The sequence below is a fragment of the Hyla sarda genome, chromosome 2 (genome assembly GCF_029499605.1).
Source record: "Hyla sarda isolate aHylSar1 chromosome 2, aHylSar1.hap1, whole genome shotgun sequence".
Lineage (NCBI taxonomy): Eukaryota > Metazoa > Chordata > Amphibia > Anura > Hylidae > Hyla > Hyla sarda.
Window position 1 is genome coordinate 20,931,757 of NC_079190.1, and position 26,782 is coordinate 20,958,538.

The 26,782-nt window shown below is 43.1% G+C and overlaps 1 protein-coding gene across 7 annotated transcripts in view; it reads right to left on the reverse strand.

Moving 5' to 3' along the window:
- The window catches only part of CCDC83 (coiled-coil domain containing 83), a 51,711-nt gene that overhangs the window by 10,297 nt on the left and 14,632 nt on the right, over nucleotides 1–26,782 (reverse strand). For 2 of the 7 annotated variants that reach the window (XM_056561354.1, XM_056561352.1), the window contains exons 2-6: nucleotides 16,232–16,350; nucleotides 13,373–13,457; nucleotides 11,822–11,990; nucleotides 6,596–6,763; nucleotides 4,521–4,612 (exon numbers count right to left, since the gene is read on the reverse strand). In XM_056561354.1, coding sequence (XP_056417329.1) covers nucleotides 4,521–4,612; nucleotides 6,596–6,763; nucleotides 11,822–11,990; nucleotides 13,373–13,457; nucleotides 16,232–16,338 — 621 coding nt within the window. In that variant the 5' untranslated portion in view covers nucleotides 16,339–16,350. Of the gene's footprint in view, nucleotides 1–4,520; nucleotides 4,613–6,595; nucleotides 6,764–11,821; nucleotides 11,991–13,372; nucleotides 13,458–16,231; nucleotides 16,351–17,222; nucleotides 17,422–17,565; nucleotides 17,585–20,679; nucleotides 20,818–26,782 lie in introns of those variants that run through there. The other 5 variants (XM_056561353.1, XM_056561357.1, XM_056561356.1 and 2 more) reach the window with 5 other exon arrangements.

Consider the following 26,782-nt stretch of genomic DNA (forward strand, 5'->3'; position numbering starts at 1 on the left):
GAGCGGTAATACTTATACTTTCCATAGTGTGATGTTCTCCTGTTACAGGGAACCAATGGGTAACCTAGCCTCTCACTGATAAGGGATTAAGTAAATATGTTTTTTTGCAGGACTAGAGACACTTGTGTAAGTGAAGGGAATGGAGGGTCAATAGTTCAAGACGGAAGCTGTAAACCATTGGAAAAACTGCTGTCATTCAGCTAAGGCTATAAAAACTTGTAAACTAGATTGTTAGCTTAAACTTTAAACATGACTATGGGATTCTACTAGAGAAATCATGTTTTATAATAAATGCCCCTTTCTGGATTCTCTCACTGCCCAAGCTTCAGCAGCAGATCAGCACACAAACTGTTCAATACAGTAGACTGTTGACTTCCCAGCCATTAGTCCTGTGGTAATGACATGCATGTTGCCTTTCTTTCCTCAAGGAATGTATAAAATACATTTGCATATTAATACAGAGGACTCGGAAGTGCAAAAAAAACTTCGGAGTCAGAACATTTATCTACAGCCCTGACCCTCAGTCATAACATTCCTATTGCATGGTTCCTATGCCTTAACTAGACTGGGGTCCCAAGCCAAGTGGGTCAATAACACATCGCAAGTGGTAAACTTATGGAGACCAAGAACTACCTGAAGTGCCAAACTATTGACCATTAGGGGATATCTAGAGCCCCAAAGTACTGGATACATAAAGGGGTCTGGAGCACCATATACTGGACACCCAGAATGGTCCCCGATGTCTTTTGCTAACCCTCGACCACCAGTCATAACATTCCTATTGCATGATTCCTATGCCTCAACTAGACAACGGTCCCAGGCCGAGTGGGTCAATAACACTTCTAATACTTCTCAAGTGGCAAACTATGGGAGACCAAGGACTACCTGAAATGCCAAACTACTGACCATCAGGGGACATCTAGAAGCCCAAAAGTACTGGATACCTAGATGGCTCAGGAACACCAAATACTGGACACCCAGAATGGTCCCTGTTTTCTTTCACGGACCCTCGATCACCCTCATTAATAACATTCCAATTGCATTATTCCTCTACTAGATGATGGTCCTATTCCGGGTGGGTCAATAACACTTCCAACACTTCACAAGTGGCAAACTATTCGAGACCAAGGACTGCTTCAAGTGCTTCAAAAGTACTGGACATCCAGAGTAATGTGGAAAACCAAAGGACTTATACACCTAGAGGGGTCTGGATCACCAAATACTGTACATTCAGAATGCTACCCAATGTCTTTCACTCACTCTCAACCACCCAGTCATAACATTTCTAATGCATGATTCCTATGCCTCAACTAGGCGACTGTCCCAAGCCAAGGGGGTCAATAACACCTCCAGTCCAAGTCCAGTTAATGCACCTTGGTTTTGTTCGTGGAGGACCACACATAACATAACTTTTTATAATAAATTATAGCAGTAAAGTTGTAGCAACAGAATGTTTACCAGGTTACTCAGTAATTCTTCTGACAACTTTCTTCCGGACCCTCATGAGGAGCATAGTATCCTCCTATCTCACCAGCCCGTTGCCTGTGAGAGTCACTTTGGGAGGGTAACTTTCTATATTGTCCCCGGACCAAAGTCGAGCGAATCTACTCTCAGGGTACGTTCACACGAGCGGATCCCCAGCGCGTATTATGCTGCGGATCCACCGCTGTAGGACCACTGTCTGCTGCCATTACAGGTGCCTGCTCAGAGAGGTCATACGCTGCTACAAGCAGACACACTGAAGCAATGTGCATGCGCGGTGTACTCACACACATCGTGGCCGTTCCCCCTTCTCTATGAGCTAGGCTGAGAGCTGCCCCGATGTGCGGGTATATAGCACATTGCAGTGTGTCTGCTCCTACCGGCGTATTGCTGCTCCGAGCAGGCACCTGTAAAGGCACCATACAGCGGTCCTTCAGCGGCGGATCTGCAGCGTAATACGCGCTGGGGATCTGCTCGTGTGAACGTACCCTAAGATTCATCAAACCAGAATCAAATTATTTGGCCATCAATTTGTATCGCTTTCCAAGTGTTCCAATAAGCTTGGGAAGTCTAGTGGGAGACTTTGGACTGTATCATTCCAGACTTAGATTTGGAAACAAAATGACCAAAAAAAGAGAAAAATAGATCCTGAGCACTCACCTGTACTTTAAAACTTGACTTTTAATTAGACCAATAAAATGCCAATCGGCCGTGGAAAAGTTAAAATGGATGGCAACAGTCTGTTTCACAGTTAATGGTCTAATTATAAGTCAAGTTTTAATGTACGGGTAAGTGCTCAGGATTTATTTTTCTCTCTTTTTGGTCATTTTGTTGTTCATAGCGTACTGAGCTTTTCATGATGCACCCCCATGTACTATAAATAGTTCTGAGCGGGTCTAGTGAATACGGCATCTTTTGTACATCTTTTGTATAGTGCAGTAGTGCCACCCATTATTCTTCTGTGCCTTTAGTGGATTCATCAGATTTAGGTTTGGTTTCTCCTAAATCTTCCAAGGACTCATTCCATGTACAGTGGTCCCTCAAGTTACAATATTAATTGGTTCCAGGGCGACCAATGTATATTGAAACCATAACTCTATGGAAATCTGGTAACTGGTTCTAAAGCCACCAAAATGTCATCCAAAAATAGGAAAAAAGTGAAGATTAAAGAAAAATAAGTAGATAACTAATATAGATAAAGCAAATCCTTACATATAAAAGTAATAAAGATCTGCTGGGAGCTGTAATCACTGTCTATGTAGAGGACAGGAGCTTCTTCAGGGTCCTGTACAGTATGCAGTGTCCTGAAAAACTAAAATGGAGCCGCCCTCACTTGGTGTCCAAAGGAGCAGATAATACTGGTACAGGTAAAGAGCAGTACAGCACATGTAATACCTCCCTGTACTGTAGGGGGCGCTACCAGAAATCAGTCAGTGCATACACTTCAGTAATACAGGTGTTTTACCAGTGAATGTCCATTCTGATTGGTCAGATCTTCCGGCCATTGACACGTTTCACAGATCTGGACTGTCTGTTGCATTGTATGTTGTGTCTGGTTTCAAGTTACAATGGTCCAGAAAAGACTATTGTATGTTGAGGCTATTGTAAGTTGAGGGATCACTGTATAACAGTCAAGGTCCACAACAGATGTCCTGTATGAAGCTGTCTTTGTTATATGTCTCTAACCAGGATTCTCTTTTAGGCCTTAGGTGCATGTTTCAGAGACGTATGGTAGCCGATCCCTCCAGCAACACACACGTTCTGGCACCACCTCCTTAACCCCGCATTCTAGCAGTACCTCCTATCTGAACGCCGTATACCTGGTTCATCTGACAACCAGTGCTACTTTGAGTGTTCAGCAATGGACCATCAAACAGGCCAAAGAACCACAAACTAGAACTAGTAAGGGGCAGTAAGGCATATCCCCCCCTTAACTTGCCATTCATCAATTACTCTTATACCCCTCCTGCCTGTTAAGTAGCTGCATATTAGAATTAATATGGCAGATAGGGTAAAGTAAAGGCATTAAATGGGTACTCCGCTGCTCAGCGCCGGGAGCTTGTGATGTCATACCCCACCCCCTCAATGCAAGTCTATGGGAGGGGGCGTGACAGCCATCACGCTCCCTCCCATAGACTTGCATTGAGGGGGTGGGGCTATGATGTCACAAGCTCCCGGCTCCAGCATTCGGGACAGTTTGTTCCATGTGCTGAGCACCCCTTTAAAGGGATATGCCCACCAGTAATTTCTCTAATCCTCTTTTTGTGAAAGTCCACATAATATTATAGAACTTCGCCAGAACCAAGTGCCGGATTATCAGACTTTCTGGATGCCTAATGAAAGGAGTTTCACTATAAACTATACATAACGAAAAGCTTCTTTTATCCAGTATGAATAAGACCTATACTAAGTTAGATTCTGTAGAGTAATAACTGCTAGGCCAACAAGGTCCAGGCCTATGGTGGCAGTATAAAGGGGATGGCAGAAATGCCCCAATACAACACTGTCTGTCCTGTTGCTTCGAGGAAGGGTCTTAACTGCGTAGCGATGTAAACCGCATCCAAGCCGTTTAAAAAATTGCGCTGCTGTGCCCGTCTCTGGGAGAGTGCACGAGGAAAAGCTGTCACCGGTAGAGGAGAAGAGAGAGGAGGCTACGGCGACTACAGAGCAGAAGAAGAGGCCGGCGGAGGAGGCGGCGACAGCCTGAAGTCACCTATAATGAAGGTGAACGCCATCATCGTACGGACTATCAAATGTTCTAGTTTATCAGACAGTCACATATGGTGAAGGAGAACTCCATCACCTTAATACAACGCTGGCTGGACTGTCAAATTGTTCATAATAGTCACGTAAAATTCTTGTAGAAGTAAAGAAGACATAACCCAAAATCGATGACACCTTTTTGCAATAAAGGAGTCTCATAAATGTCCCTATTCGCTCAGTTTTCCACTTGTCGTTCTCTCCCAGTGGCAGCTTATCTGAATGTGTGGTCTGTACGGTTGCCAGATTAAAGGAATTAGGTATATTTAGGGTCTTACCTGAGTTGCCATCTCTCTGGTGTGATCCATTTTCTTCTCTGTGTCTAAGTCTATCTCATGTTTGGTCTTCTCCAGGCTTCTTTTAAAATATTCTTTACCGGATGAAAAATGGAAATAAAATTAAAGAAACACTTCAGGACAGGGAAAAAAGTTTCATCATTAGGGAGGGGAGGGAGGGAGTGAGTTTTTTTTTTTGGCAGACACATCATCCAATCACAGACAAGAGATCCCAGCAGTGATAAAAACCTCCATGAACAGAGGATGTACACAATGACTGGATTTCAAGTATCTTCAGGACTCCCAAGTGGGAAACTATTGGAGACTTTTGACCATCAGGGGACATCTAAAACCCCAATGTACTAGACACCTAGAGAGGTCTGTTCTGTAACACCAAATACTGTACACCCAAATGGGTCTGGGACACCAAAGTACAGGATACGTAGAGAGGTTTTGTGCAACAAAGTACTGCACACCTAGACAGGTCTTGGGCACCAACGTACTGGGGACTTAGAGAGGTCTGAGGAACCAAAATACTGGACAAAAGAACTGTCGATCAGGGGTCTCAAACTCCCGGCCCGTGGAACGAAAGTTTGTGGCCCGCACCAGGTATATGTAATTTGTATTGCCCGACGCCCGGGACATGCAGTTCCGAGCGCCAGGCAGGTAACTTCTTCAGGCAAGCAGCGCTAAATGCTGGAAGGCTTCACATACCCCGCCCTCCTTCGCATCTCCGGTTGGCCGGCCCGAGTCTGATGAGGGACATCACGCATGTGACCTTCCGCCGCAGACCCGCACAGGAGGACGTCACTCATCGGGCCGCCGCCAGAGAGAAGCACAGGATAGGTAAGTGTGTGTATATATATATATATATATATATATATATATATATATATATATGTGTGTGTGTGGGGGGGGGGGGAGAAACCTGTGTCTACCTAAGGTGGGGAACCTGCTGCCTACCTAATGTGGGGAACCCCCAGAAGTAGCACCCCCATCATCCGTCAGCTCATGCTATTACCACACGTGGTAGGGGGAATGGGGGGGAGTTGCTGGTGGATGATGAGAGGCTCATGATGGGGGCATTATATGTAAGGGGTGCATGTGGCCCAGCCTCACCCAGCTGCTATCTCCAGTGGCCCCCGGATAATTTGAGTTTGAGACCCCTGGTCTAGAGCACAAACAACTGAACTGTCTGAAACACCTAACTCAGAAGTCATCTACTGTTGGGGGCACCAAATTACTGGAGACTGGGACGTGTATGGACTAAGAAAACTAGTGGGCACCTAAGCACTGAAGACTACAGTATGTATAAAGCACTAAACTACTGGACAATAAGGATTCTCTTAATCTAGTACTGGGCATGTCATGACATTTCTGGGGCACAGAATTACTGGATACCAAGGACTGACTGAAGCACTAAACTATTGGGCACCAAATAACTGGTGACCACAGAACATATGGAACACCAAACCAACGACCAGTTGAGACTGTCTGGATCACAAAGGACTCTATACAGTCCTTGGTGTCCAATACCATAGACTGTCCGATGTACCCAACTTGCCATAAACTTTCTAAGGCACCAAGTACATGGCAGTCTTTAACATGGCCACCAAAGATTGTCTAGTGTGGTGTTTCTTAGTATTTCAAAGCTAAGTACAACCAACCAGGGTTCCTCCAGGTGTTGCAAAACTACAACTCCCACCATGCCCGGACAGCCATAGGCTGTCCGGGCATGGTGGGAGTTGTAGTTTTACAATACCTGGAGGCACTCTGGATGGGAAACGATGATCTACACAAACCAAGGTTACCCATCACGGAAACTCAAAAATAGGCGACAAGATACATGGCACACTACAGACTTTCCAGTGCACCAAACTACTGGACACTAAGGACCTCATTTGGGTATCGAAAGAACTTGCTCCCCCAATGATATATAGGATATGCTATCCACAACTTCTCGGAAGTCCAGTTCTGATGGGAACACCTATGTTCTCTAGTATGGTGAATGTTTGCACTGCAGATGTATATACAGACATTCATAACACTGGAGTGAGCGTGCGTCGCACCGTACTGACCGTCGATCTCGGTGAAGTTCTGTTTAATGTTGCGGAGTTCTTCCTGTAGGTGATGGATCTGCTTGGCGTGCTCCCAGCTCCCCACATTCTTATACTGCAGGCGGTAATCCTTCTCGGCTTCTGCTAACAGGATCTGCTGCTCCAGACCATTTATCTCACCGCGAAGCTCTGAAAAAACAAAGTCAAAAGAGAACGACGCTGTGTCTTCCTTCTCCACGTGCCGCAGGTAACATTCTTACCAAGTATAGTCAATCCCACCACACGCCGGCAGGAACAAAACCCTTCATTCATGTATGAAGTATCGGCAGATGGCGGTGGGTGGAATTTGTAACCATAAATAGTGAGGCAGGAACCACCTAAATATTTACAAGAAGCTCAACATTTTTTATCCACACCATCTAGAAGAACAAAATAAAGCAACTTAGCAAATAGTTTTGGTTTTAAATGTCCTACTGTTTTGAGTATAAAAGTAATAGGCAGTGCTATGGGTTTCCGTGGTAACAGACTACAAACAGGCGCGTCCTGCAGTCACACTTTCTTCCAGCTGTCCAATACTTGTGGGAACATATGTTTGTAGTTTAGTATGGGAAAGACTAAAAAGAGACTATGGGAGGACATTGGTACATCCATCTAATATAAATCACCCCTAACGTCCGACTACACAGCATTTGTTTGTAGTCTGTTACTATGGAGATGCCTTGGAACTATATGCAAAATGTTGCTTCATTGTATATTTTGGACACATACTGTAAAAGACTTGAGTACAATGGTGGGCATAGCCTTTAACACAGGGATGGGGAATGTCTGGCCCATCAGTGTTTCCCAATCAGAGTGTCGTGAGAAGGTAGCAGGGTTGTTGCTGCCAGCACCACTACAGGCGTCCTGGCAGATCCTGGGATTTCAGGCCCCTAGTCAGTCCTGTGGCCACTACAGGCCGGGGATGTCTCTTCCTCCAGGATGCACACAATGAGTGATTGTGTACGTAGCGAAGGTAAGGATGCCCCCAGTGTCTAGTGACTGTACGAAAAATGGGTCTTAGAAGGAGGAGAAGGCAGCAGTAACTGGGGAAGAGCTGGGCCATAACCCCTCCCCCCCCCCCCCCCACAGAGAAGTCCTGTGTGTAGGACTTCTCTCCTGTATGTAGTTTGCCCCCTGTAGGTAGGACCCCCCGCCCTACCTACAGGGGGCAAGCTACATACAGGAGAGAGGTCATATACACAGGGAGCAGACTACCTACTGGAGGGGATCTTATACACAGGGGGGGGAAACTACCTACAGGGTCATACTGTAGGTACAGGGAGCTCCTAGCTACAGGGGATCCTATGTAGTACAGAGAACAAGCTACCTACAGGGGGTCCTACATTCTACAAACAGTGGAAAGACTACCTACTGGGGGCAAGATACCTGCAGGAGAATCCTATGTACATGAGGAAGACTACTACCTGTAGGAAGGACCCTCCTATTGGTAAACTACCTACAGAGGATTGCAACATACAGGAAAACTACCTACAGTGGAAAACTACCTAAAAGGGGTTCCTACATACAGGGAGCAAGCTACCTATGGGGTGGAGTTCCTACCTACAGGGGAAAACTACCTATGGGGGGGGGGGGTCCTACCTACAGGGGTAAAACTGCCTACTGGGGGCAAACTATAGGTATTGCCTCTTTGGTTACACGGTCGTCTAGAGCAGGAACATCCCCATGGAGGGTTCTCACTAGGAATATTTGCCCTCTAGTCTAAGCTTCTTGCTATTTGCTTTCTTCCCCCATCCTATGCAGATCTTTGGCTTCGGTGCTCGGCTTTAAGGCGTCCTGTAATATTTAATTTCTCTTAAACTAATAGACTTGCAGAGATGGAGAAGTGGAGGAGGAGGTGGGGGGGGGGGATAAGGTTCGGGCTCTAGGGAGATAAATGTTAAGTATTAACAGCAGCTCTGTGCAAAAATGTAAAAATAGCTGCATCCTCTGGAGAATTTCCTTTAGAGATATTAAAGAACAAATATTAAGATCATTCCGAGTCTTGTGCCATTACTTAAAGGCACAGTACACCTAGAAATAAATTCAAGAAAAAGGAGCATTCAGGTCTTCCAATAAAATCTACACTGCTCAAAAAAATAAAGTGAACACTAAGATAACACATCCTAGATCTGAATGAATGAACTAATCGTATGAAATACTTTCGTCTTTACATAGTTGAATGCGCTGACAACAAAATCACACAAAAATTATCAATGGAAATCAAATTTATCAACCCATGAGGTCTGGATATGGAGTCACACTCAAAATCACAGTGGAAAACCGCACTACAGGCTGATCCAACTTTATGTAATGTCCTTAAAACAAGTCACAATGAGGCTCAGTAGTGTGTGTGGCCTCCACGTGCCCGTATGACCTCCCTACAATGCCTGGGCATGATCCTGATGAGGTGGCGGAGGGTCTCCTGAGGGATGTCCTCCCAGACCTGGACTAAAGCATCCGCCAACTCCTGGACAGTCTGTGGTGCAACGTGGCGTTGGTGGATGGAGCGAGACATGATGTCCCAGATGGGCTCAATCGGATTCAGGTCTGGGGAACGGGCGGCCAGTCCATAGCATTAATGCCTTCTTCTTGCAGGAACTGCTGACACACTCCAGCCACATGAGGTCTAGCATTGTCTTGCATTAGGAGGACCAGGAACCCAGGACCAACTGCACCAGCATATGGTCTCACAAGGGGTCTGAGGATCTCATCTCGGTACCTAATGGCAGTCAGGCTACCTCTGGCAAGCACATGGAGTGCTGTGCGGCCCCCCCAAAGAAATGCCACCCCCCATCATTACTGACCCACCGCCAAACTGGTCAAGAGTAGGAGAACTATTTGAAGGCTAAATGATACCTCCAAAGATGCTTAAAGAGGACTTGCCAGTCTACATTGTTCATCGCATCATATCACTATATCTTAAAAGGAAAGATATGTACGACTATACAAAGGCATAGGTTGCAACCAATCCTACCTATGTAAGCCCTCCAACAGCAGGCTTATTGCATGACACATATACAGAAAGACTTCCAGCTCCAAGATTTGTAAAATTCTCAAACTTTATTAAGCATTATGTAAAAACTGGTAGAGCTGGTAGAGCCGACGGGTTTCGGACAGGTAACTTTCCTTAATCATGGCTTGAAAAAAATACTGTAAGAATCCACATATAAGAGCATGGTTTGTGCAGTTGAATGTGCCAAAGCAGGGCAAATCCCTCAACATTCAGATCTTGTTTCCATGTACAGCAGTGGTCTCCAAACTTTGGCCCTCCAGCTGTTGCAAAACTACAACTCTGAGCATGCCCGGACAGCCGTTGGCTGTCCGGGCATGCTCAGAGTTGTAGTTTTACAACAGCTGGAGGTCTGCAGTTTGGAGAACATTGGTCTGCAGCAAGGGAAGGAGGTGGAGATTAGCTTGTTAAAAAAACAGCAGTTGGGGGGAGGCTCCTGCTGCAGAAAGCTGCCTCCTAGCTGGAGAAGAGCACAGCCTTGAACTGAAAGTAGAGCAATTTAAAGGTTAAATGATCCCTCCAAAGACACATATGGAGGACTTGCCAGTTTACATTGTACATCGCACCATATCACTATATCTTAAAAGGAAAGATGAATCAGATGTTGAAGAATTGGGACTCTCGTATGAAAGCTGGCCCGCAGAATTGTAAGATGGCTGTTTCTCATACAGCTGCTTCTATCAACTTCTAACTCAAGTGAGATCTCTGCTGATCACATGACCTCTGAGCCCTTAGTTTGGCGTATGCAATAGAACATATGCCAATGGTATACATAGGACTTCACACATCTTATGGATATTCCTTTGGCATCATTGGTCCAACATAGGGTGTTAGAACTTTTTCTTTTTTGCCAGCTGAAGCATAATTTTATTAATTTTATACAGAAACAACCCACGAATGACGAATACCACAACGCATGCATTTTTTAACATTGGTGCCGTAGGACTATGTACAACTATACAAAGGCATAGGTTGCAACCAATCTTACCTATTTAAGCCCCCCAACAGAAGGCTTAAAGAGGTACTCCCCCCCTAAACATCTTATCCAAAGAATAGGGGATAAGATGCCTGATTGCAGGGGTCCTGCCGCTGGGGCCGCCGCAATCCCGGCTGCAGCACCCCAGACATCCGAAGTTCGCTCCATGCCGATGCGAGGCAGAGGCTCGTGACGTCGCAGTCACGCCACCCTCAATACAAGTCTATGGGAGCGGGCATGACGCTCATCACGCCCCCTCCCATAGAGTTGCATTGAGGGGGCATGGCCGTGACGTCACGAGCCTCTGGCGCTGAACCCGACGCTCTAAACGAACGCATTGAGGGGGCAGGCCATGACTTCACGATCCCTCCCAGTGTCGGGAACCTTTGCGATTAGACATCTTATCCCCTATCCTATGGATAGGGGATAAGATGTCTAGGGGCGGAGTACCCCTTTAATGCTTGACATGTATACAGCTCGTAAAATTTTCAAGCTTTATCGAACATTTTGTAAAAACACATCACTGGTAGAGCCGACGGGTTTCAGGCAGGTAACTCTCCTTAATCATGACTGGGACAAATATTGTGGCTTATAAAAACAAAATACTGGGGGGTCCCCCATACCATCCAGAACATAATCCTGTCCCGGCTGCAGCATCATCTTTGTCCCAGCTGAAGCACAGGTAGCGACAAAGTTCAGGAAGTGAGGACGGGAATAGCGCTCCTCTGTGCTCACTCCTGTCCTATCAGACTGCAGCATGAAAACAGAGAGGAGGGGCTTACAGAGCAGGTAGCAGTGATTGGATGAAGAGACCCAGCACTGCTCAGCAAACTCAGGGAGGAAGTAAATGCATGGTGAGTGAGGGGGTAGGCTTAGTGCTTGCCTCGGACACGCCCCTTTACCGAGCAGTGAATGTCAGAATGAGTGAGCAGCAGAACAGAGGGATTTGTGAGCCAGATACAGAAGCTGGATACATAAAAAAAAGACATGTAAAGCATCTGCATGACCTATTTTTTTGTGATATGACCGGTACGCCTTAATGCATGACAGTATGCAGTATGCTCCCCTAGTGGAGACAACATATTTTTATAGCAGATTTTGGAGCTTTACAAAAACAAATTCTGTCCCCTATAAAGATAAATTAAAAATTTGGAAATAAAATGCAAATTCTTTAAAGATATGAAATATAGTCCAGATTTTACCTTTATATTTAGTCCATTACCTTCGAATAGAATTTCCTTCTGGCGGATATAGTCCCACTTGTCTTTTATGGCCTCGTCCACTTGTTCTCTGTTGACGACTTCTTTCTTTTCCAGTTCCTTCTCCTGGTCTTTCGCCTCGCTCAGCAGCTCCTTTACGTGCACGGACTGCTCGGCTTTTAAGCGCTCGTTCTATGTGCAAGACAAATGTCACTGGTTACATTAGAGTCCATTGCTAACTAACCAAATATATGAAACTATTAGATAAGGGACACGGGAGGCCCAAATTGTGGAGGCTGCAGTGATGGTTAGGGACCTTCTAGAAGTTTCTCCCATCAGCCAGAATGACCATTGGGTTCTTGGTCATCTCTCTTACCAAGGCCCCTTCACCCCTAATTTCTCAGTTTGGTCGTGCGGCACCTCTAGGAAGAGTCCTTGTTCTTCCATTTAAGAATTATGGAGGCCACTGGGGCTCTTGGGTACTTATAGAGCAGCAGAGAATTTTTTGTAACCTTCTTCAGGTCTGTGCCTCCACACAATCTTGTCTCTGAGCTCTACAGGCAGTTCTTTCCACCTCATGGCTTGGTTTTTTCTCTGATATGCATTGTCAGCCGTGACACCTTATATAGACAGGGCTGCGTCTTCCAAAATCCTGTCCAATCAGATGAATTTACCGCAGGTGACTCAGAACAATGTGGAGAAACATCTCAGAGATGATCAGGAGAAATGGGAGGAGCCAGAGATAACATCTCGTTGTCACGTGTCACAGCAAAGGGTCTGAATACTTTTGTGAAGCTTATGTATTTTTTTTTTCTTTTTTAATAAATCAGCATGCATGTCTAAAATTCAGTTTTCACTTTGTCATATGGGATACTGGGTGCAGAATCACAGGGGTGGGAGGGGAGGACATTTATTTATTTATTTTCTTTATTTTTTTCTTAAATTTTTTTCAAGCCGCAACATAAAATGTGAAAAAAAAGTGAATGGGTCTGAAAACTTTCTGAATGCATCGTACATGTCCTGGCTCGGTCATCCAAACCCCGGTTACCTCGCTCTTACTATTAGAGATGGACCCCAAGCAGGGGAACCTCCCTCTATAACATCTATACTCCCTTGGGGGCATATGGCAGGGGATGTCTTCATGAGACGACACCTTTAAAGGGGTACTCCACTGCCCCAGCGCCAGAAACATTTAGTTCTGGGTGTGGGCTGTGGGGGGTCTTGACGCCACGCCACGCCCCCTCAATGCAAGTCTATGGGAGGGGGCGTGGCAACTGCCATGCCCCCTCTCATAGACTTGCATTGAGGGGCCGTGGTGGGGCGCCATGAGGGGCGTGGCCGTAACATCCTGACCCCCGCAGCCCGCACCCAGCGTTCCTCACACTGGGGCAGTGCCATTATGAAGTTCTATGTTTCATATTCCTTGTTTGGGGTCTTTCTACAATATCAAAATGTTGTAGGTCAAGTTGGTGAACTGACTCTTGTCTATATGTGGGTCTGCAGATTTGGGAATTTGGACTGTTCAAAGCTCCAAAAATAGGCAACATGAACATGTCAGTAATGACCCATCTTACCCTTTCCTTATATCTCCCATTCTTCTCTTCCACTTGTTTCAGCTCGGTCAGCAGCTCTTCTATCCGGCTCTCCTTCATCTGAATTCTGGAATTTTAATAACACGGTTTTATATCCGGATTAAAGGGGCACTCCACTGGAAAACATTTTTTTCTAAATCAACTGGTGGCAGAAAGTTAAACAGATTTGTAAATTACTTCTGTATAAAAATGTTAATCCTTCGAGTAGTTAACAGCTGCTGTATACTACAGAGGAAGTTCTTTTCTTTTTGAATTTCTTTTCTGTCTGACCACAGTGCTCTCTGCTGACACCTCTGTCCATGTCAGGAACTGTCCAGAGCCGGATAGGTTTGCCATGGGGATTTGTTCCTGCTCTGGACAGTTCCTGACATGGACAGAGGTGTCAGCAGAGAGCACTGTGGGCAGGCAGAAAAGAAATTCAAAAAGAAAAGAACTTCCTCTGTAGTATACAGCAGCTGTTAAGTACTCGAAGGATTAAGATTTTTAAATAGAAGTAATTTACAAATCTCTTTATATATATATATATATATATATATATATATATAAACTATTTATTTTTCAAAAATAAAATGTAATTAAATTCAGAAAATGAGAAAATAAATAATAACAATAAATTAAATAAGGGATACAAAAGCAAAACAATAATCCCAATACATGTCTCAAATTATTTTGGAAATAGTTGTACTAGAAGGAACTTAGAATTGTAAATTATGTGTCCGTAAATAGTCTTAGGGTGCTTTCACACTAGGATTGTAGTGTATGGTTGCTGGATCCGTTTGGGAGGGGCGAAAACCAGCCGGTCCCGTATCCCAGCCGCATCCGGCCCGAACCCCATTCATTTCAATGAGCCGACCGGAGTCAAACGGTGACTCCGGTTGTCTCATTTTTGCCCCGTATACAGTTTTCTGACCGGACCTTAAAATGTGGTATACCACAGTTCTAGGTCCGATCAGAAAACCACATTCGGGGAAAATTGAGACAACCGGAGTCACCGTTTGACTCCGGTCGGCTCATTGAAATGAATGGGGTTCGGGCCGGATCCGGCTGGGATACACCCCTCCCAACCGGATCCAGCAACCGTACACTACAATCGTAGAGTGAAAGCACTCTTAATAAAGTTGGACCAATTCAATTATTAGCGAAAATGAACTAGGGCGGAAGGAAGCTCCCGAATAATTATATGAACTTCATGACAAACTGGTAAACCAGGGTACAAATCTCTTTAACTTTCTGGCACCAGTTGATTTAAAGAAAATTGTTTTCCACCGGAGTACCCCTTTAAACCAACTCATATTACTAGGAGGACAATGATGCCAGGTTATAGGCCTCCAAAAGTGTCAGCCAGGTCACTTGCTAAAAATGCTTCTCCTCCCTGTGAGCCCTTTAGGCCATATAAAAGACTTGAGGGGTCAACCAAAGCAAAGTCTATCACCTTGACTAATAAAAGTGGCCACAAGGGCTCTCCAACGTCAGCTCTTGGCTTGACATCTCCCCACGCTTGCTTGGTACGCATACTGCGTAAGTCGCGCCAACACTATGGATAGACTCAAGACTTTGTACTATGCAGCACCTACCCAGCCCAGATATGGTATTGACCATCAGATTTGGCCCCTGTATGGTATTTTTTTTTTTTTATAAAGAAACTTAGCTACACCTTGGATAGCCACAGATCATAGACCAATGACAGAAGATTTTCCAAGTCCTTATTAAGTATTATCTTTATTTTATATTATCTTTATTTTAAAAAGTCAGACCACCGACACGTTTCCGATGTTATTCACATTCTTATTCTAACAATCATTAAAACCAAATTATTTTCGCTGGATCATAAAATACATGTGATGAAAAATAGATCCGTAGAATTTGGTCAGGATACCAAAAATCATGGCGGTGACAGTACAAATCATTATCACGAAAGTATATATTTTTTTATCCATGATTTTTATCCACATCTGAAACGCGTCAATGGTCTAATTTTTAAATTAATGAAATAAAAAACATACTGTTAAATGGGGTACTTCGCTGCTAGACATCTTATCCGCTATCCAAAGGATGGGGGATAAGATGTCTGATCGTGGGGGTCCCACTGTTGGGGCAACCCGAGATCTCCGGCAGCACCCGTTGTTATAAACAAATGCTGTGTTCCTGCGGCAGAGGTCGCAAAGTCACACCATGCCCCCTCCAATCATGTCTATGGGAGGGGGCGTGTCGGCTGACACGCCCCCTCCCATAGACATGATTGGAGGGGGCGTGGCTGTGATGTCACGATCACGGCCTCCAGCTCCGAGCGTTCTGAAGAAAATGCTGGAGCAGCGGAGTACCCCTTTAAGGAGCCAGAGAATCTGTCTTGGATATCAGGCCAAGAGGTCCATGGGCTTTCCGCTCATGCTCCATTCATCTGAACTGGATGGGACCATCATATAGAGTTATCTCCCATTCACTGATCAATGGGGGTTCAATCAATGGGACCCCCACCGATTTCAGCAATAAAGGGAAATTGTCCCCTGAACGAAAAGAGCGTCAGCATGCATGAACAGCCAACGCCAACTCCATTCATTCTCTATGGGCCATCAAAATATTGTAAATTGGAAAGATCAGATTCCCTGTATTGCCCCCACAGGAGAAATGAAGCATTACACAATTGTCATTAAAATGAATTCATGGTCCTGGTCCTCCAGACAGGTGGACGCTCTTTGTATGGACTCCCCACTCTGGCCAAGAGATAAGGTCCTCCCTATAAACCCAGAATTCACTCATTTTGAGTCTTCTTATGCGGCACCCTTTTGGGCCCCCTCAGGCACCAGGGCCCGGTTGTATCTGCTACCTCAGCCCGATACTTACTGATAAGCCAAAAGAGCTTCTCCAAAAGTCATCTTATCTTCCTTAGATTTTTTTCCCTCCTTCTTTTTCTTGGTTCCCTTCTTTCCCTTCTTCTCACTTTTCCCCATGTTGACGATCAACTGGAAAGACACAAATTTTTCAAAGACATTTTTTAAAGGGGGTACTCTGCCCCTAGACATCTTCGGATAGGGGATAAGATGTCTGATCATTGGGACCCCTGCGATCTCTGTGCAGCACCCTGCGTTAATTTAGAACGCTTGGAGCAGGCATCAGGGGTTGTGACGTCATGGCCACGCCCCTAATGATGTCATGCCACTCCCCAAACACTTGGAGCAGGCAGCGGGGATTGTGAAGTCACGGCCACGCCGCCTTAATGCAAGTCTATGGCAGAGGGTGTGGCTGCTGCCACGCCCCCTCCCATAGACTTGCATTAAGGGGGTGTGGCCATGACATTACAACCCCCCGTGCCCACTCCAAGCGTTTGGAACAAAATGTTCCAAATGTTGAGGCAGCGAAGTACCTCTTTAAGGAATACTACCATTTTTTATATGGTATCTCTATTCTCTACTGTTATAAAGCCTATTAAGATTTCCAGTGAAATTGTTGTATCTACGGCGACTTCCTGCTCATTATCCTTATCTGGATATTATGGGTTACGATTATATAAAATTACATGAAGAAAGGTAAAAATAGCAAAAATCCCTCAATTTTGGGTGTGGCCATGACATCACAACCCCTCCGTGCCAACTCCAAGCGTTCGTATGTTGTATGTTCCAAATGTTGAGGCAGCGGAGTACCCTTTTAAGGAATACTACCATGTTTTAATATCTAGGGATCTCTAGTCTTTACTGTTATAAAGCATAACAAGATTTCCATTGAAATTGTTGTATCTACGGCGACTTCCTGTTCATCATCCTTATCTGGATATTATGGATAAGGATTATATAATAACATTACATGAAGAAAGGTAAAAATAAAGAAAAAATCCCACAATTTCGTCCGGTTTCTACATCTTGGCCGGAACTACTGACAGAATAAACATCTAGATGTTTTTTTTAGGCTTGAGGGACAGGTTCTCCAGATGAAGACCTTCTCCTGGCTCCAGGCCCAAGGGGAAAATGTGTCGTCATCCGGGGAAAGAATCACTTCATTGAGGAGCTGACATAGTAATGGGTTGTGTTTGGCGATTCCTGTTGTGGATGAAGAAACAGCTGAGTAGACAGGAAGGGAAGTTCTCAGCCAAAAAAAATTCATTATCCTCAGGTTTTATACTATGGCTGAAAGCGAAGCCTTGTAACAGATCCCTGAATCACCGAGGGGTTAATATGTCATACGGGAAACTCTGCATCAAATGGGCCTATTCATAGGAGAACAAATACACCAGATCAGGATGAATAGAAGCCAGCGCCGGCACTGCTACATCTCCCAATCACTGTCAGCAACATAAACTGAACAGAGATGTATAACACCTATATAAAGTACACCTGACCTGTAATATAACATCAAGATACGTGCAGATACATATTCTTATACATAGGGGGCAGTATTATAGTAGTTATATTCTTGTATATCGGAGGCAGTATTATAGTAGTTATATTCTTGTATATAGGAGCAGTATTATAGTAGTTATATTCTTGTATATAGGGGCAGTATTATAGTAGTTATATTCTTGTATATCGGAGGCAGTATTATAGTAGTTATATTCTTGTATATAGGAGCAGTATTATAGTAGTTATATTCTTGTATATAGGAGACAGTATTATAGTAGTTATATTCTTGTATATAGGAGGCAGTATTATAGTATTTATATTCTTGTATATAGGAGCAGTATTATAGTAGTTATATTCTTGTATATAGGAGCAGTATTATAGTAGTTATATTCTTGTATATAGGAGCAGTATTATAGTAGTTATATTCTTGTAAATAGGAGCAGTATTATAGTAGTTATATTCTTGTATATAGAGGCAGTATTATAGTAGATATATTCTTGTATATAGGAGCAGTATTATAGTAGATATATTCTTGTACATAGGAGCAGTATTATAGTAGTTATATTCTTGTATATAGGAGCTGTATTATAGTAGTTATATTCTTGTATATAGGAGCAGTATTATAGTAGTTATATTCTTGTATATAGGAGGCAGTATTATAGTAGTTATATTCTTGTATATAGGAGGCAGTATTATAGTAGTTATATTCTTGTATGTAGGAGCAGCATTATAGTAGTTATATTCTTGTATATAAGAGACAGTATTATAGTAGTTATATTCTTGTACATAGGAGCAGTATTATAGTAGATATATTCTTGTATATAGAAGGCAGTATTATAAAAGTTATATTCTTGTATATAGGGGACAGTATTATAGTAGTTATATTCTTGTGTATAGGAGCAGTATTATAGTAGTTATATTCTTGTATATAGGAGCAGTATTATAGTAGTTATATTCTTGTATATCGGAGGCAGTATTATAGTAGTTATATTCTTGTATATAGGAGCAGTATTATAGTAGTTATATTCTTGTAATTGGAGGCAGTATTATAGTAGTTATATTCTTGTATATAGAAGGCAGTATTATAGTAATTATATTCTTGCATATAGGAGCAGTATTATAGTAGTTATATTCTTGTATATAGGAGAAGTATTATAGTAGTTATATTCTTGTATATAGGAGCAGTATTATAGTAGTTATATTCTTGTATATAGGAGCAGTATTATAGTAGTTATATTCTTGTATATAGAGGCAGTATTATAGTAGATATATTCTTGTATATAGGAGCAGTATTATAGTAGATATATTCTTGTACATAGGAGCAGTATTATAGTAGTTATATTCTTGTATATAGGAGCTGTATTATAGTAGTTATATTCTTGTATATAGGAGCAGTATTATAGTAGTTATATTCTTGTATATAGGAGGCAGTATTATAGTAGTTATATTCTTGTATATAGGAGCAGTATTATAGTAGTTATATTCTTGTATATAGGAGCAGTATTATAGTAATTATATTCTTGTATGTAGGAGCAGTATTATTGTAGTTATATTCTTGTATATAGGAGCAGTATTATAGTAGTTATATTCTTGTATATAGGAGCAGTATTATAGTAGTTATATTCTTGTACATAGGAGGCAGTATTATAGTAGTTATATTCTTGTATATAGGGGACAGTATTATAGAAGTTATATTCTTGTATATAGGAGGCAGTATTATAGTAGTTATATTCTAGTATATAGGGGACAGTATTATAGAAGTTATATTCTTGTATATAGGAGGCAGTATTATAGTAGTTATATTCTTGTATATAGGAGCAGTGTTATAGTAGTTATATTCTTGTATATAGGAGCAGTATTATAGTAGTTATATTCTTGTATATAGGAGCAGTATTATAGTAGTTATATTCTTGTATATAGGAGACAGTATTATAGTAGTTATATTCTTGTATATAGGAGCAGTGTTATAGTAGTTATATTCTTGTATATAAGAGCTGTATTATAGTAGTTATATTCTTGTATATAGGAGGCAGTATTATAGTAGGTATATTATTGTATATAGGAGCAGTATTATAGAAGTTATATTCTTGTATATAGGAGCAGTATTATAGTAGTTATATTCTTGTACATAGGAGCAGTATTATAGTAGTTATATTCTTGTATATAGGAGGTAGTATTATAGTAGTTATATTCTTGTATATAGGAGGCAGTATTATAGTAGTTATATTCTTGTATATAGGAGCAGTATTATAGTAATATGTATCCCAACCGTATCTCCTCATGTATCCAGGCTAGAGGCGCCCAACAGGGTACTAGAGCCCCATGTATCCCAACTGTATCTCATCTTGTATCCAGGCTAGAGGCGCCCAACAGGGTGCTAGAGCCTCCATGTATCCCAATCGTATCTCATCCTGTATCCAGGCGAGAGGCGCCCAACAGGGTACTAGAGCCTCCATGTATCCCAATCGTATCTCATCTTGTATCCAGGCTAGAGGCGCCCAACAGGGTACTAGAGCCTCCATGTATCCCAATCGTATCTCATCCTGTATCCAGGCTAGAGTCTCCTTTCTATTGTACATTTCCCCCCAAAAAACGTCTTCTTTTGTGCTAATATTGTCTTCACGTCCATATATCAGTATTATAGTCACATATAACACTTCATTTCATTCCTCCTCATTATGTTTTTTATGATTGAGTGTAGTTTCCTGATATTACAATTCAGTATTCATATTTAATACCACAGGACAGTGTTTCCCAACCAAGGTGCCTCCAGCTGTGGCAAAACTACAACTCCCAGCATGCTGGGAGATATAGTTTTGCCACAGCTGGAGGCACCCTGGTTGGGAAACACTGCCATAGAAGATATCTAATTACACATTTATAAGTAAACACATTACAGGCCGCACTCTCCTGAGTGTCAGCTCTTGTGTTGTACTGGAGTCTGCACTCATCACCCACCTGTGCCCGGCAGATGAGGAATCGGCTCTTGGATCTCACAGCTCCATGCAGCAGGATCAGCCTGTACTCCACAACATTCTGTTACTATAGCAACAACTGACTGGATACATTGTATCCTGCTGAGTTCTCTGTAGTGACTCTAGTGACATCTGCTGGACACAGAGAAAATAGCACAACATTATCCTAAATCACCATCCTAAATTTCCGTTTCATGCCCAGACCTCAGGCTAAATACTAAACTATGACAAATACAGCATGATGTCACATGTAAGAGTTTTTCTAACCCAAAGCGTGAATGTAATTCTTTTTAAATACTGTAGTATTCACATTCAAGTACGGCTGGGTTCACACGGTGTCTGTGTTTGCATTACGTTCCAGACCTTATATCTTTTCCCCATATCCCGTCCTCACATCCCGTCCCCATATCCCGTCCTCATATCCCGTCCTCATATCCCGTCCTCATATCCTGTCCTCATATCCCGTCCCCATATCCCGTCCCCATATCCCGTCCTCATATCTCGTCCTCATATCCTGTCCTCATATACCCTCCTCATATCCTGTCCTCATATCTCGTCCTCATATCCCCTCCTCATATCTCGTCCTCATATCCTGTCCTTATATCTCATCCTCATATCCCGACCTCATATACCCTCCTCATATCCTGTCCTCATATCCTGTCCTCATATCCCATCCTTATATACCGTCCTCATATCCTGTCCTCATATCCGTCCTCATATCCCATCCTCATATCCCGACCTCATATACCCTCCTCATATCCTGTCCTCATATCCTGTCCTCATATCTCATCCTCATATCCTGTCCTCACATCCAGACCTTTTATTTTTTCCCATATGTTGTCTTCATATCCTGTCCTCATATCCCGTCCTCATATCTCGTCCCCATATCCCGTCCTCATATCCTGTCCTCCTATCCCAACCTTATATCCTGTCCTGATATCTCATCCTCATATCCCATCCTCACATCCTATCCTTATATTCTGTCCTCCCATCCAGACCTTATATCTTTTCCCCATATCTCGTCCTCATATCCCATCCTCATATCCTGTCCTCATATCCCGTCCTCATATCTCGTCCTCATATCCTGTCCTGATATTCCGTCAACATATCTCGTCCTCATATCCCAACCTTATATCCCGTCCTCATATCTCGTCCTCATATCCTGTCCTGATATCCCGTCCACATATCTCGTCCTCATATCCCAACCTTATATCCTGTCCTGATATCTCATCCTCATATCCCTTCCTTATATCCTGTCCTCATATCCCACCCTTATATCCTGTCCTCACATCCAGACCTTATATCTTTTCCCCATATCTCGTCCTCATATCTTATCCTCATATCCCGTCCTCATATCCCATCCTCATATCCCGTCCTCATATCCCATCTTCATATCTCGTCCTCATATCCCGACCTCATATCCCAACCTTATATCCTATCCTGATATTTCATCCTTATCTCCCGACCTCATATCCCTTCCTCATGTCCCGTCCTTATATCTCATCCTGATATCCCGTCCACATATCCCGTCCTCATCTCCCGACCTCATATCCCGTCCTCATCTCCCGACCTCATATCCCGTCCTCATATCCCAACCTCATATCCTGTCCTCATATCCTGACCTCCTATCCCGTCCTCATGAAGTGATATACTATTGGTCTTTTGGAAAGTGTTTTTATTAGATTATGATATGGTGGTATTTTCTGTTACTGAATGGTGGTAATACAGTGATCCCTCAACATATGATGGTAATTGGTTCCAAATGAACCATCGTTACTTGACTTTATCGTATGTTGAGGGATCCGTGCAATAATAAAAGACAAAGTTATACTCACGTGTCCCCGCCGCTCCGGACCGTCACCGGTGCCCTGGATCGTCGCTCTCCATCCACGTCATCTCGTCACTACGCACGCAGCTCCTATTGGATGACGGGACGGCGTGCGCGGCGACGTGATGTCGATGAAGGAGAGCGATGGCTATTCAGCGGAGCAAAAAGAGGACGGTCCAGAGTGGCAGGGACAGGTGAGTGACACTCACGGGGCACATTAAACGGCTATCCGGCGACAGCTGAAGCAGGCCATCGTATGTTGAAACAATCGTATGTCCGGGCCATCATAAGTTGGGGATCACTTTAATTAGTCATGACATGGTGCTATTAATGAGTCACTATAAAGTGGCTGCATTCTGTGGTTACTCTATGGTGGGATAATTTAGTAGTCACTGTATGGTGGTTGCACTCTGTGGTTACTCTGGTGGTATTATTTGTTTACTAAATGGTAATATTTGGTGAAGCTATGGTGCTATTAATCACTAAATGGTCATTGTACGTTGGTATTTAGTAGTCACATATGGGGGGTATTATTTATTAACTGCTGATAATATTTGTTCCTCAAATGTTTCTATTAGTTGTGGTCATGATATGGTGCTATTATTTATTCTCCTGGGTATGTTGGTATAATACCCCGATGCTCAGTATTAAAGGGGTTATCCAGGATTTAAAAAAAAAATTATATATCAACTGGCGCCAGAGGGTTAAACAGATTTGTAAATTACTTCTATTAAAAAATCTTAATCCTTTCAGTACTTATGAGCTTCTGAAGTTAAGGTTGTTCTTTTCTGTCTAAGTGCTCTCTGATGACACGTGTCTCGGGAACCGCCCAGTTTAGAAGAGGTTTGCTATGGGGATTTGCTTCTAAACTGGGTGTTTCCCGAGACACGTGTCATCAGAGAGGATTTAGACAGAAAAGAACAACCTTAACTTCAGAAGCTAATAAGTACTGAAAGGATTAAGATTTTTTAATGGAAGTAATTTACAAATCTGTTTAACTTTCTGGAGCCAGTTTATATGTAAAAAAAAAAGTTTTTCCCTGGATAACCCCTTTAAGATTCATACATGTTCACTTATTGGAAAGCCTCATGGGAATAAAACCAAAGAATAATGAAACAAAGGTATGACTGCAATATACATGGATACAGCTTGTGGACAGTTTCTTGTAGTGTTTTCATGTAACAAATGCACTTTAAAGTTAAATGAGTTAAATGAATACAGAGCAGATCCTGAGGGGTGGAGTCTGACACAGGGATTCTCTAATTGGTGTTCTGTAAACCACTTTGTTATGCTCCGCCCCTGAGGGATTCGCACCAGACACAACTCAGCATATAAGCTTTGCCTAAAGCAGTGTTCCCCAACCAGGGTGTCCCCAGCTGTTGCAGAACTACAATCCCCAGCATGGCTGTCCGGTCATGCTGGGAATTGTAGTTTTGTAACAACTGGAGGCACACTGATTGCGAAACACTGGTCTGAAGCATAAAATTATTGGCATGGTGAAGTATAGTTTGTTATTCCAGTTTGGGTCCATGGGCTCAACATTTTACCCCATCATTTACCAGTCACAACTGAGTTGTTTTTAATTTTCTTATAATTTTACTTTTTTCTATGTTAGACTCTTCAACTTTTTTGCTTTTGTTTTCTTTGTTTTTGTTTTTTGTATTACTTACCGGGGAAAAATGTTCCTCATTCCAGGAAGAACAATTACACTGACGTGGTATCAGATGGCAGAAGGCTGCTCAACCCCTGAATGCAGATTTGCATCGATACTGAGGGGCAGATCCTGCTCTTGGGGACCGTTGCTAAGGGCGATCCCCAGCATAAAATGCATACAATGGAGGATGCCTGCAACTGACCACAAGTACCACTGGGGCATCCTGCACCAGATAGGTGTGGATGTAAAACATTCAAAATAATCTATATGGAATATAGGTGCACTATTGTGGTAGATGTATACAATGACATTGGTTATCCCTCAACACTGATGTTAAAATTGAGACATTCGCCAGCATATCCTTATATGAAGGACACACCAGAGCCCGCACACCAACGCCAAGGTTTCTCAAGTGGCGCGGGACCTAACACTAACCTACCTGTGCGTGATAAGCAAAACCAGGGGCCAGTGGGCAATTACAGCGGTATTAAGTCCGACTCACTGTTCAAATGTTGTACTTATAAGCCTTTATTATCATTTTAGGTAGCATTAAGGTTCACCTGTGAGGTCGGCATCATATCAGCCAACTTGGGTGAGGCTTAAAGCCTGTCTTTCACCTCCCATTGTATGTGTGCTCAGTCACACTGGAGGTAACCCGGGAGCAGTCTGTGAGCCGGACTTAAGGCTGCCGTAATTGCCCACTGGCCCCTGGTTTTGCTTATCACGCACAGGTAGGTTAGCGTTAGGTCCCGCGCCATTTGAGAAACCTTGGCGTTGGTGTGCGGGCTCTGGTGTGTCCTTCATATAAGGATACACTGGCAAATGTCTCAATTTTAACATCAGTGTTGAGGGATAGCCAATGTCATTGTTTACATCTACCACAGTAGTGCACCTAAATTCCATATAGATTATTTTCATTCCAGTAAGGCCATATTGATCTATGGTAAGTATACTGCTCAGTTGTCAGGGTGGGGCCAAACTCTATGGATTGTGCTAGTAGTGGGTTTTTTTTTCACTTAATTTTATATATATATATATATATATATATATATATATATACACACACACATATATACACACACACACACACACAAAAGTAATGCAGCACCACTTATGCCAGTCCACATCAGGTGCAAAGCGCCCCAGACTCGATCACAGTCCATGAGATACAAAATAGTAGAAAAAGCGCAGCACTATGTGAGCGAATAAATTCACCTTTTTTTATATACTACTGGAGGAGTGCTGCGCTTTTTCTATTATATATATATATATATTTATACAGCGGGTGAAATAAGTATTGGATCACCATTTAGCAGTACCTGCTAATTCCAGGTCTTTTTGAAGATCTCCACAAGTGTCCTCGGCTCTTAGACGACTCCTCTGATCATTCTTCTCTTTCCCCTGTCAGAAATCCTGAGGAGCACCATGGTGGAGGCAAATTTATGGTGAAATGATTGTCTTTCACTTCTGTATTATGGCCCCATCAGTGCTCAGTGCAGAGCGTTAGAATTGCTCCTGTAACCAACGTCATTGTTATGTTTTACAACAATTAGGTTGTGAAGATCTTGAGACGGCTCTTTGCTTTTACCCATTACACCCCCCCCCCCCCTCCATACAGCTCCATGGGAGATGCGGGGGGGGGCTTGAACGCTGCAGGGGGCGTGTCGGCCACAACGTCGTGGTGCGGCGACATGCCTCCTGCACAGGAGAGCCGCGCCAATGTCGGGGCCCCGTGCAGGTGATCCGGGGGGGGGGGGTGGGGGGAGAGGGGTGTTTGGGCCAGCGGTCGGACCCCCTGCGTTCAGATACTTATCCCCTGTGGATAGTTTTTTTTTTTTTGCTGTAGATTTCCTTTAATACACGTTACTTCATTTCTGAACTTAATTTGGTTTGTTGTCTATTGAAATAACCTGGGTTGTTACCAACATCTGGTGAAGATTTTATGTCAATAAAACCTTTGGAAATATATTTAGTGAGAATAAAGGGGATATGCTCAATTCTTTTTCACCCACTTTTTATTATATATATATATATATATACTTTCAGGACCCAGTTGGCACCAGAGTCCAAGCTCTATCCCTTCTGCAGCATTTGTTACTCTCTCAATATTCACATTACATATTTATTCCAAGGGGGAAAAGACTCCGTGTAATACAGCCAACGGCATGCTGGGTGTTGTAGTTTAGCAACATCTGGAGGTCCGCAGGTTGTAGATCACTGTCCTATACTTTACATTGCACGGATCCCTCAACATTCGATGGTTTCACCAAACGATGGTCCATTTGGAACGGATTACCATCGTATGTTGAGTGATCCACTGTATGTCACTTATTCCACTGTATATGATTTGCATACTGAAATATGGCCCATTAATAACCTAAGAATAGCCTGAAACTATTTAGGTGTTTTATTAGATGGTCTTAATTCATATCGAGGGGTTATTGAATTCCGTCTCCAGTGTAAGATGTCATTCTCCCAGCGACCAGATGATGGCGCCGCTGTATCTCATGCTGAACCATTAGATGTTAAGACATTTAGAAATCCCCCAGAGGCTTTCTGGTAACCACTGAAGTATGAGAAGAACTTTCCCATGCCAAATACTTG